The sequence below is a fragment of the Oncorhynchus masou genome, chromosome 24 (assembly GCF_036934945.1).
Source record: "Oncorhynchus masou masou isolate Uvic2021 chromosome 24, UVic_Omas_1.1, whole genome shotgun sequence".
NCBI classification, from domain to species: domain Eukaryota; kingdom Metazoa; phylum Chordata; class Actinopteri; order Salmoniformes; family Salmonidae; genus Oncorhynchus; species Oncorhynchus masou.
The window spans coordinates 18,088,900-18,102,723 of NC_088235.1; the positions used below are offsets into that span (position 1 = coordinate 18,088,900).

Here is a 13,824-nt window from a genome sequence, read left to right on the forward strand (position 1 = left end):
ATGCAACCATGACAATACCACGCAAACCATGACAATACCACGTAATCATGACAATACCACGTAATCATGACAATACCATGCAACCATGACAATACCATGCAACCATGACAATACCATGCAACCATGACAATACCACGTAATCATGACAATACCATGCAACCATGACAATACCATGCAATCGTTGACAATACCACGTAACCATGACAATACCACGTAACCATGACAATACCATGCAACCATGACAATACCATGCAACCATGACAATACCATGCAACCATGACAATACCATGCAACCATGACAATACCAATCATGACAATACCATGCAACCATGACAATACCATGCAACCATGACAATACCATGCAACCATGACAATACCATGCAACCATGACAATACCACGTAATCATGACAATACCACGTAATCATGACAATACCATGCAACCATGACAATACCATGCAACCATGACAATACCATGCAACCATGACAATACCACGTAATCATGACAATACCATGCAACCATGACAATACCATGCAACCGTGACAATACCACGTAATCATGACAATACCATGCAACCATGACAATACCATGCAACCATGACAATACCATGCAACCATGACAATACCACGTAATCATGACAATACCATGCAACCATGACAATACCATGCAACTGTGACAATACCACGTAATCATGACAATACCATGCAACCATGACAATACCATGCCACCAACAATACCATGACAATACCATGCAACCATGACAATACCATGCAACCATGACAATACCATGCAACCATGACAATACCAAGTAAACCGTGACAATACCAAGTAATCAACAATACCATGCAACCATGACAATACCATGCAACCATGACAATACCATGCAACCATGACAATACCATGCAACCATGACAATACCACGCAACCATGACAATACCACGTAATTATGACAATACCATGCAACCATGACAATACCATGCAACCATGACAATACCATGCAACCATGACAATACCATGCAACCGTGACAATACCACGCAACCATGACAATACCACGTAATCATGACAATCCCACGTAATCATGACAATACCACGTAATCATGACAATCCCACGTAATCATGACAATACCACGTAATCATGACAATACCATGCAACCATGACAATACCATGCAACCATGACAATACCATGCAACCATGACAATACCATGCAACCATGACAATACCATGCAACCATGACAATACCATGCAACCATGACAATACCATGAAACCATGACAATACCACGCAATACCAACCATGACAATACCACGTAATCATGACAATACCACGCAACCATGACAATACCATGCAACCATGACAATACCATGCAACCATGACAATACCATGCAACCATGACAATACCACGCAACCATGACAATACCACGCAACCATGACAATACCATGACAATACCAAGCAACCGTGACAATACCATGCAACCGTGACAATACCATGCAACCATGACAATACCATGCAACCATGACAATACCATGCAACCATGACAATACCATGCAACCGTGACAATACCATGCAACCGCGTGACAATACCATGCAACCCGCGTGACAATACCATACAACCGTGACAATACCACGCAATCATGACAATACCACGCAACCATGACAATACCATGCAACCATGACAATACCATGCAACCATGACAATACCATGCAACCATGACAATACCATGCAACCATGACAATACCACGCAACCATGACAATACCACGTAATTATGACAATACCATGCAACCATGACAATACCATGCAACCATGACAATACCATGCAACCATGACAATACCATGCAACCATGACAATACCACGCAACCATGACAATACCATGCAACCATGACAATACCACGCAACCATGACAATACCACGTAATTATGACAATACCATGCAACCATGACAATACCATGCAACCATGACAATACCATGCAACCATGTAATCATGACAATACCATGCAACCGCGTGACAATACCACGCAACCATGACAATACCACGTAATCATGACAATACCACATAATCAACCATGACAATACCACGACAACCATGACAATACCATGCAACCATGACAATACCATGCAACCATGACAATACCATGCAACCATGACAATACCATGCAACCATGACAATACCATGCAACCATGTGACAATACCACGCAACCATGACAATACCATGCAACCATGACAATACCACGCAACCATGACAATACCGTAGTGTAATTATGACAATACCATGCAACCATGACAATACCATGCAACCATGACAATACCATGCAACCGTGACAATACCCGACAACCGTGACAATACCACGCGAACCATGACAATACCACGTAATCATGACAATACCACATAATCATGACAATACCACGAACCATGACAATACCATGAACCATGACAATACCATGCAACCATGACAATACCATGCAACCATGACAATACCATGCAACCATGACAATACCATGCAACCATGACAATACCACGTAATCATGACAATACCACGCAACCATGACAATACCACGCAACCATGACAATACCATGCAACCATGACAATACCATGCAACCATGACAATACCATGCAACCATGACAATACCACGTAATCATGACAATACCACGTAATCATGACAATACCACGCAACCATGACAATACCATGCAACCATGACAATACCATGCAAGCATTGACAATACCATGCAACCCGCATGACAATACCATGCAACCATGACAATACCATGCAACCGACAATACCATGCAACCATGACAATACCATGCAACCATGACAATACCACGTAATCATGACAATACCACGCAACCATGACAATACCGTAATCCATGACAATACCACGCAACCATGACAATACCATGCAACCATGACAATACCATGCAACCATGACAATACCATGCAACCATGACAATACCACGTAATCATGACAATACCACGTAATCATGACAATACCACGCAACCATGACAATACCATGCAACCATGACAATACCATGCAACCGTGACAATACCATGCAACCGTGACAATACCATGCAACCGTGACAATACCATGCAACCGTGACAATACCATGCAACCGTGACAATACCATGCAACCGTGACAATACCATGCAACCGTGACAATACCATGCAATCGTGACAATACCACGCAACCATGACAATACCATGCAACCATGACAATACCATGCGTAATCATGACAATACCACGCAACCATGACAATACCATGCAACCATGACAATACCATAATCATGACAATACCATGCAACCATGACAATACCATGCAACCATGACAATACCACGTAATCATGACAATACCATGCAACCATGACAATACCATGCAACCATGACAATACCATGCAACCATGACAATACCACGTAATCATGACAATACCATGCAACCATGATGACAATACCATGCAACCATGACAATACCATGCAACCATGACAATACCACGTAATCATGACAATACCACGTAATCATGACAATACCATGCAACCATGACAATACCATGCAACCATGACAATACCATGCAACCATGACAATACCATGCAACCATGACAATACCATGCAACCGTGACAATACCATGCAACCGTGACAATACCATGCAACCGTGACAATACCATGCAACCGTGACAATACCATGCAACCGTGACAAAACCATGCAACCGTGACAATACCATGCAACCATGACAATACCATGCAACCGTGACAAAACCATGCAACCGTGACAATACCATGCAACCGTGACAATACCATGCAACCGTGACATGCAACCGTGACAATACCATGCAACCGTGACAATACCATGCAACCGTGACAATACCATGCAACCGTGACAATACCATGCAACCGTGACAATACCACGCAACCGTGACAATACCACGTAATCGTGACAATACCACGCAACCGTGACAATACCACGCAACCATGACAATACCATTCAACCATGACAATACCATGCAACCATGACAATACCATGCAACCATGACAATACCATGCAACCATGACAATACCATGCAACCATGACAATACCACGTAATCATGACAATACCATGCAACCATGACAATACCATGCAACCATGACAATACCACGTAATCATGACAATACCATGCAACCGTGACAATACCACGCAACCGTGACAATACCACGCAACCGTGACAATACCATGCAACCGTGACAATACCACGCAACCGTGACAATAACATGACAATACTTCACAACCATCACTTCATCATCAAATAAAACATTTAGAATAGTAGAAACTACATAAAACAACATTTTAAACTTGGCGCACAACAAAGACAGCCCAACTAGTGTCACCACAAGAGCAGAGCCTGGAAGCTCACTTTGAGCTCCTAATGGAACAAAGGGCCTCAACAGCTTCTCCAGCCAGGGAAACCTTCATTCCACATAAGCAGATCCCAGAGCAGCTTCTCCAGCCAGGGAAACCTTCATTCCACATAAGCAGATCCCAGAGCAGCTTCTCCAGCCAGGGAAACCTTCATTCCACATAAGCAGATCCCAGAGCAGCTTCTCCAGCCAGGGAAACCTTCATTCCACATAAGCAGAGCCCAGAGCAGCTTCTCCAGCCAGGGAAACCTTCATTCCACATAAGCAGATCCCAGAGCAGCTTCTCCAGCCAGGGAAACCTTCATTCCACATAAGCAGATCCCAGAGCAGCTTCTCCAGCCAGGGAAACCTTCATTCCACATAAGCAGATCCCAGAGCAGCTTCTCCAGACAGAGAAACCTTCATTCCACATAAGCAGATCCCAGAGCAGCTTCTCCAGCCAGGGAAACCTCCAGCCAGGGAAACCTTCATTCCACATAAGCAGATCCCAGAGCAGCTTCTCCAGCCAGGGAAACCTTCATTCCACATGGCTCTAACCTGGTGGTTTCTGCCTGATGGCCAGTATAATAGAGGCTAGTAAATCTTAACAGGTCAAACATCTAGCCGTAGGTCCATCTCACTGACCACTGCTCCTTCCCATTGGCCCTTAGACCACTAGACCATCCAGGCAACGCAGTCAGGTGTTCTAAGTTACTGCCTCAGGAATACATGCACCAGTCCAAGCGAGGGTTCAAATCTGACCCACTGGTAGCAAACCCTCAGTCTCACATAATACATTTAAAAAATATATATGAAGCCACTGACCCTAAGAACAGCTGACAGGGGTCAAAGGTCCATCTCACTCACTAACCATTGCACCTGAGATTTAAGCAACTGTTGACCATTGAGGCCCATATGAGCAGAGGTTATAGACTATCAATCTTAACAGGTGAAACATCTGGTCATAGGTTCACCACATTAACCACTGAACTGGAGCTAACAGCAAGTGTTTTTCTTCTCTCCCCATCTTCTCTCCTCCTTTTCTCATTCCCCTCTCCTTCTCATCCTATTCTCTCCTCCTTTTCTCATTCCCCTCTCCTTCTCATCCTCTTCTCTCCCCCTCTCCTTCTCATCCTCTCCTTCTCATCCTCTTCTCTCCCCCTCTCCTTCTCATCCTCTTCTCTCCCCCTCTCCTTCTCATCCTCTTCTCTCCTCCTTTTCTCATTCCCCTCTCCTTCTCATCCTCTTCTCTCCCCCTCTCCTTCTCATCCTCTTTTCTCCCCCTCTCCTTCTCATCCTCTTCTCTCCCCCTCTCCTTCTCATCCTCTTCTCTCCCCCTCTCCTTCTCATCCTCTTCTCTCCCCCTCTCCTTCTCTCCCCCTCTCCTTCTCATCCTCTTCTCTCCCCCTCTCCTTCTCATCCTCTTCTCTCCTCCTTCTCTCCCCCTCTCCTTCTCATCCTCTTCTCTCCCCCTCTCCTTCTCATCCTCTTCTCTCCTCCTTTTCTCATTCCCCTCTCCTTCTCTCATTCCCCTCTCCTTCTCATCCTCTTCTCTCCCCCTCTCCTTCTCATCCTCTCCTTCTCATCCTCTTCTCATTCCCCTCTCCTTCTCATCCTCTTCTCTCCTCCTTTTCTCATTCCCCTCTCCTTCTCATCCTCTTCTCTCCTCCTTTTCTCATTCCCCTCTCCTTCTCATCCTCTTCTCTCCTCCTTTTCTCATCCCCCTCTCCTTCTCATCCTCTTCTCTCCTCCTTTTCTCTCCTCCTTTTCTCATCCTCCTCTCCTTCACATCATTTTCTGTCCTCCTTTTCTCATCCCCCTCTCCTTCTCATCCTCTTCTCTCCTCCTTTTCTCATCCCCCTCTCCCAGTTGGGTTTCTTCCGCCGGCGCTACCGGGAGATCATCGAGGCCGAGAAAAACAGGAAGGACAGAGCCGACGAGAGCTGGGATTGGGTGGAAAAGAACCACTGAGGGAAAGAGAAGACAATGAGAGCACAGGGTGTGGGGATTGGGTCAATGGAGGATCCAATGAGCTGAGGGCTTTCACCACAGCCAGCCAATCAGGAATAAGGGCCCATCAATCTTCCATATCTGGTAGAGAAATACATGGTCTCTGGATTTTTTGGAGGGAGACTTTTTTTGTGCGTGGGAGAATGGGGATGGAGGGAACTAACAGGCAGAAATCTGAGGTGGAGGTTGGTGTCGCTCGCTCGGGTCAGATTCATTAAGACCCTAATTCAGTGCAACGGAAATTGGAAATTAGTGTTTCTTATTGAACAAACCCAAGGATTACATTCCTGTTTGTCTGTTTTCTTTCGTTTGGTGTCAAACTAATACAACACTCGCAATAGAATTCAATTAGTCCCTATGGAGGAAACTTCCTGCCAACGGAAATAAACAAAATTGAACTGTTAAAGAAACAACTGGCCTGTTCAGGATGCTGTAACGTTCCAGAACATTCAGATATAAATATATTGTGCAGAACAGACATGATGCGTTTGCTCTAAACATTCTATTTCTATCTGCAATGTTCTGAGTGTTTCACGTCACTGAATACACCCAAGGAGATAGACGTCCTTGGACAGGATGTGGCAATGACGCGGATAATATCGGACGGGACAACAAAAACCCTCAGGTCTCTGTTTTAATAGTAGTGAACATTTATTTTTATACATATTATAGCCATATTGTATTAAATTGGGGCTTTGAGAAATGGTAAGTTCGAGTTTTTGAAGTCTAATGTAAGAATATATATTTTTTTTTTTAAAGCACTGATGTCCGAGTTGATGCTATATTTCAGCGTCTTTAGTTTGCAGGGCAAAGATACAGCATGTTATGTTTAGTAAATTAGTCCATTTGTATATTATCCAGTATCGTGAGATGTGGATTTTCTGGAGTGTGAAAGATTGTGTCTTTTTAATTCTGTACTGTTTCCTGCTCACAAATATCTCTTTAATATCTCACACATCTCCCTCTCCTTTCGATAAATAGCTATATGGGCAACCAGCCAAGCAAGTCCCCTGAAGGCCCACACACAGAAATGCACTTACAGGAGCAGACATTCCCATTCAAGTCAAAATTATATTTCTGTGTTTAGACCTTCCATTCACCATAAACAGAGATATATTTTTTGTCACACATCGAAGTTGTCACTGTCATGAAGAAATGCTGATAACCAAGCAAAAGAGCTCTATGAAATGTTGAATTGATTATACAGTGCATTCGAAAAGTAGTCAGACCTCTTGACTTTTTCCACATTTTGTTGCATGACAGCCTTATTCCAAAATGGATTAAATAAAATCTTCAGCAATCTACACACAATACCCCATAATGACAAAGCAAAAACAAGTTTTTAGAAATGTTTTCAAATTTATTAAAAACAAAAATCACCTTATTTTTATATTTATTCAGACCCTTTGCTATGAGACTCAAAATTGAGCTCAGGTGCATCCTGTTTCCATTGATCATCCTTGAGATGTTTCTACAACTTGATTGGCGTCCATTTGGGAAGGCCCACACCTGTCTATATAAGGTTCCACAGTTGACAGAACATATCAGAGCAAAAACCAAGCCATGAGGTTGAAGGAATTGTCCGTAGAGCTCCGAGACAGGATTGTGTCGAGGCACAGATCTGGGGAAGGGTACCAAAACATTTCTGCAGCATTGAAGGTCCCCAGGAACACAGTGGCCTCCATCATTCTTAAATGGAAGAAGTTTAGAACCACCAAGACCCTTCCTAGAGCCAGCCACCTGGCCAAACTGAGCAATCGGGGGAGAAGGGCCTTGGTCAGGGAGGTGACCAAGTACCCGATAGTCACTCTGACAGAGCTCTAGAGTTCCTTTGTGGAGATGGGACAACCTTCCAGAAGGACAAACATCTCTGCAGCACTCCAATCAGGCATTTACGGTAGTGGCCAGACGGAAGCCACTCTTCAGTAAAAGGGGCATGACAGTTTGCCCAAAGGCACCTAAAGACTCTGACCATGAGAAACAAGATTCTCTGGTCCGATGAAATCAAGATTGAACACTCTGGCCTGAATGACAAACGTCACGTCTGGACGAAACCTGCCACCATCCCTACAGTGAAGCATGGGGGTGGTAGCATCATGCTGTACAGATGTTTTTCAGCGGCAGGGACTGGGAGACTAGTTAGGATCGAGGGAAAGATGAACAGAGCAAAGTACAGAGAAATTCTTGATGAAAATCTTCTCCAGAGCGCTCAAGACCTCAGACTGGGGCGAAGGTTCTCCATCCAACAGGACAACGACCCTAAGCACACAGCCAAGACAAAGCAGGAGTGGCTTTGGGACTCTGACAAGTCTCTGAATGTCCCTGAGTGGCCCAGCCAGAGCCCGAACTTGAACCCGATCGAACATCTCTGGAGAGATCAGAAAAAGCTGTGCAGCGACACTTCCCATTCAACATAACAGAGCTTGAGAGGATCTGCAGAGAAGAACAGGAGAAACTCCCCAAATACAGGTGTGCCAATCTTGTAACATCATACCCAAGAAGACTTGAGACTGTAATCACTGCCGAAGGTTCTTCAACAAAGTTCTGTGTTAAAGGTCTGAATACTTATGTAACTGTGATATTTCAGTTTTATTGTTAATACATTTGCATAAATGCTTTGTCATTATAGGGTATTGTGTGTAGATTGATGAGGAACAAACAAAACTATGCGTCTGAATTCTTTCGGAATGCTCTGTATAAATTAACGCTTTTCCAGGCCCTCAAAGTGCTTTATACAGTAAAGAGGAAACACACATCACCCAGCAACCCATTGACATCATCAACACCATGACATCATCAACCCATTGACATCATCAACACCATGACATCCTCAACTGTAGCTAGAGAATATCATTTACACTTCATTTGCCACCTTTCACAAAGTGTGGTGTTTTCAGACTGACAGTGTTGAATGTACTCTGAGTTAGGCCGTGGAGATAGTATATCTGTTTAAGCTATCTATCCACTAACAATCATTTTTAGCTCAATAACGCATTCTACTTGGCGCAATTAAGCTGAGAAGAACCATGAATACGATGATAGTCTGGAACATTTCACAAATCATGGTCTTTTCCAACAAAATGTTTTAAATGTATCCTATCATATGAACTAGGGGCAGAGATGAGTAGAAAAGCTAACATTGTACCTTTAAATTGCGGATATACCTATGTAACTAAACAGCAATAACTGTAGTAACAAAATTGTAGTTACATTGTAATATAATGTAATGGTATAGGGCCATGCATTAGATGCTAGTTAGAACAGTTTGGTTGACATTTAAAATGGTGGGGTGTGTGTAAAAATACACAATCTGTGGAAACTACTAGAAATGTATAAAGAAAAAGTGTAATATATTCTATGAGAATCAAGTGTCAAAAGCTGTTTTGGCAAGTAACTATTGCGCAAGTATGCAGATGATCAATCACAAGCTTAGCCTCTTTCAAAAAGGTTTTCAATTTCAGTAAACCATTTTTTATGATTCTCAATGTAGTGATTTATAAAGCCAAACATGACAGTGACCAAATAGGAGTTGGCTATACAGCACAAACAGATCTGGGACCAGGCTAGAGCAATATAAACAGATCTGGGACCAGGCGAGTACTGAACCTTATAAGATGGTTTACTCTTTGTGGCCAGGTGAACATAGCCTGGATCTAAATTGTTCCATTTCACTATTGTTTCATTTCAATTTTACAGTAGTGAAACTGGACAATTCAGTTTGAATCCAGGCTAGGATGAATTTCCAAGATCGGAGTAAACTACACCTACCTAACTACACCAATTCCATTACTAGAGGCACAGGGCATTGCATACCTACTGTACCTACACCCATTACTAAAGGCCCCTCCCCATGGCAGAGAAACAGTGTTGACTAGTACCCTATAAATAGCAAGGTAGGGAATGTGCTTCACACTACTCCATCATGCACAGACTACTAGCTCTATAAGACGTATGGGTACAACTTGTTTTGAAGTCAACATGTTGGAATGTACTGTAAGGAATAAGAACCGATCTGACTGAACAGTCTAGAATACTACCATTTAAAGTTACAATCTGGGATTCATTTGTCTGGGATATACAGCTGAGGGATGAGTGGTACTGGTATATAACGAGAGCTACAATCTGGGATTGTATCCTTGAGAAATGGTCCATGAATCAGTTGTAAGAGACCCATAGCCCTGTAAACCCCAGTGTCTCTTTCTCAGACAGTGAATCTGTGTTATCTGATAATAGGAGTAAACCCAATTTAATCCAAAATGTTCCTTACATGGAATGATGTAATTGACGAACAAGTGAGATGTGTTTGGCTGTGAGATACAGTGTTTGGCTGTGAGATACAGTGTTTGGCTGTGAGATATATTCAGTGCCTTCAGAAAGTATTCACACCCCTTGATCTTTTCCCAAATTTTGTTGCCTGAATTTAAAATAGATAAAATTTAGATTTTGTGTCACTTATCGATACACAATACCCCATAATGTCACAGTGGAATTTAGTTTTAATACATTTTTACAAATGAATTAAAAATGAAAAGCTGAAATGTCTTGCATCAATAAGTATTCAACCCCTTTGTTATGGCATACCTAAATATGTTCAGGAGTACAAATGTGCTTAACAAGTCACATAATAAGTTGCATGGACTTACTCTGTGTGTAATAAGTGTTTAACACGATTTTTGAATGACAACCTCATCTCTGTATCCCACACATACAATTACCTGTAAGGTCCCTCAGTTGAGCAGTGAATTTCAAACACAGATTCAACCACAAAGACCAGGGAGGTTGTCCAATGCCTTGCAAAGAAGGGCACCAATTGGTAGATGGGTAAAAATAAAAGCAGACATTGAATGTCCCTTTGAGCATGTTGAAGTTATTAATTACACTTTGGATGGTGTATCAATACACCCAGTCAATACAAAGATGCAGGCGTCCTTCCTAACTCAGTTGCAGGAGAGGAAGAAAACCACTTAAAGATTTCACTGAGGACAATGGTGACTTTAAAACAGTTACAGAGTTTAATGGCTGTGATAGGAGGAAACTGAGGATGGATTAACAACGTTGTAGTCACACCACAATACTAACCTACATGATAGAGAAAAGAAGGAAGCTCGTACAGAAGAAAAACATCTATCCTGTTTGCAATAATGCATTCAAGTAATACTGCAAAAAAATGTGGGAAATACATTATTTTTTTGGTCCTGATTACAAAGCGTTATGTTTGGGGCAAATCCAACACAGCATATAACTGAGTACCACTCTTCATATTTTCAAGCATAGTGGTGGTTGCATCATGTTATGGGTATGCTTGTCATTGACAAGGACCAGGGAGTTTTTTTTTTAGGATAAAAATAAACGTAATATAACTAAGCACAGTCAAAACACTAGAGGAAAACCTGGTTCAGTCTGCATTCCAACAGACAGCAAGACAATAACCGAAAACACAAGGCCAAATATACTGGAGTTGCTTACCAAGACAACATTGAATGTTCCTGAGTGGCCTAGTTATGACTTAAATCAGCTTGAACATCTATGGCAATTCTTGGCTGTCTAGCAATGATCAACAACGAACTTGACTGAGCTTGAAGAATTTTTTAAAGAATGGGAAAATATTGTGCAAAACTCTTGAGATTTACCCCAAAAGACTCACTGCTGTAATCGCTGCCAAAGGTGATTCTAACATGTGTTGACTCATATGGTTGAATACTTATCTAATAAAGATATTCGTTTTATTTCCATAAAAATAAATGATGTAATTTTTCTTCCACTTTGGAATTACAGATTTTTGCATATCGTTGACCAGAAAATGACAAATCCATTTTAATCTCACTTTGTAACACAACAGAAAGTCAAGGTGTGTGAATACTTTTTGAAGGCAGTTTGTCTTTTTAGACTGACAGGTTGTGCTTATGAAAGAGTTGAAGAGTTTATGAATGTCCCAAATTAAGCATGTGAGGGGTATAAAAAGAGAAGTGGCATATATATAACGTCTTCGGAGGTCCAGAGGGGCCTTTGTGTGATGGTGATGAAATTAGATAAGTGTCTCAGCATCGCTCTAACTAGGGCTCATTCAGTCTGTGTCGCTGAAGCGTTACAGTTTTCGCCATAGAAATGTAAAGGTAATTTCTGATTAATTCAATATATGCAGTGTTTACCATGAATGCAGTTTCAACTAACAGAGGCTTTATACTACACAAGCGTCACTTGCCGAGCCACGCTACCATCGCCCTCATGTGCGTTCTAACAAGCAAGCTATGTAGTGGTACGTATCAACAGCCATTGTCAGCCAATCCAGTAGGAATGGAAGCTATGGTGAGCTTTGATTGGTCACTCGCGTTGCGATTTCGCAGAGGATTTGAATAATGTTTGTCTTTCCCAAACTTCAGCTCCCTCGCCCATGCTCGCATCACTCAGCGGTCCTCCCGCCCATTCCACTTCATTCCATTGAAAGTTAATGGCTTCCGGTTTTCCACTGCGCGATGCTACTTGCTAGTATAAACGGGCCGTAATGCGGGAAGGCTGAACTTCCGCAGATTGAATAGAGCCCGAAATTAAGTATAGCTTTTGAAAGCCAGTTTGTGCAGTGCTTTGTTACCCGACTAAAAGTCTAAAACACTTTACTGTGCTCACTATGATGGCTTAGGTCTATCTAATACATATCTCAATCATGCTGCATTGATCTTTGATTGGTTGATTTGTTAGAAATACACCCTATATTTTAATGTCACTCCTTCCTTTCACTGGCATGGCAAATACTGTACACATTCACCGTCTCCTCTGCACCTGATCTAGTTATCTAATTATATTAGCAGAGAGGAAAACACTTTACATGTTGGGATGTATTTTAACTGTGATGGTTTAGTTTTGTATTTTTATGTCGTTTCACCTATATCACACATTAGGATGCTGTATTAGATAAACGACTGTCTATATGTTTGATGTTTAAGCTCATGTTCAAGCTTTATATTTATCTGTTGATAAATTTGAAATTAAATCTGTGGTTTTCTCTTTTTCTTTAATCAAGAAATGTTCTCCCACTTTGACATTGCTGCAGCGGATTGCTTTTTTGTGGTGTTTGGTAAGATCTGCTGGCAGACCACTAGCAGTCTTTTCTCACACAGTCAAAATGAGAAGTGGGAAACGTCAGCTGATACATCAGCACATCAAGCACATGGCTCTTCACTCAGTTACCTGTAAATAAGTCATGTGAGTTGAGACAACCAGACTACAGCAACATGCTGCAACACAGTTGCAGATAGAGCTGTTATCCTCACAGGTAAATTCAATATTTAATTTATTTTTAAAATGCCAGGATTTTAATAAAGTAGTATTGCTACATGATGCAAGTTAGCAGAGCTGAACCAGAATGCTTTCATTGTTCTCTTGTTAAGAAAATGAAATGCTTACTTTGAAGATGTTTGTAAGGAGACCTAGTTATTATTTTGTTTAA

General features: G+C 41.9%; 1 protein-coding gene across 1 annotated transcript in view; it reads left to right on the forward strand.

The window, feature by feature from the left end:
- The window catches only part of LOC135511874 (integrin alpha-9-like), a 201,312-nt gene extending 187,950 nt beyond the window's left edge, over positions 1–13,362 (forward strand). The window contains 1 exon segment of the mRNA XM_064933377.1: positions 6,240–13,362. Coding sequence (XP_064789449.1) covers positions 6,240–6,341 — 102 coding nt within the window. The 3' untranslated portion in view covers positions 6,342–13,362.
- Positions 13,363–13,824: the final 462 nt, after the last annotated feature.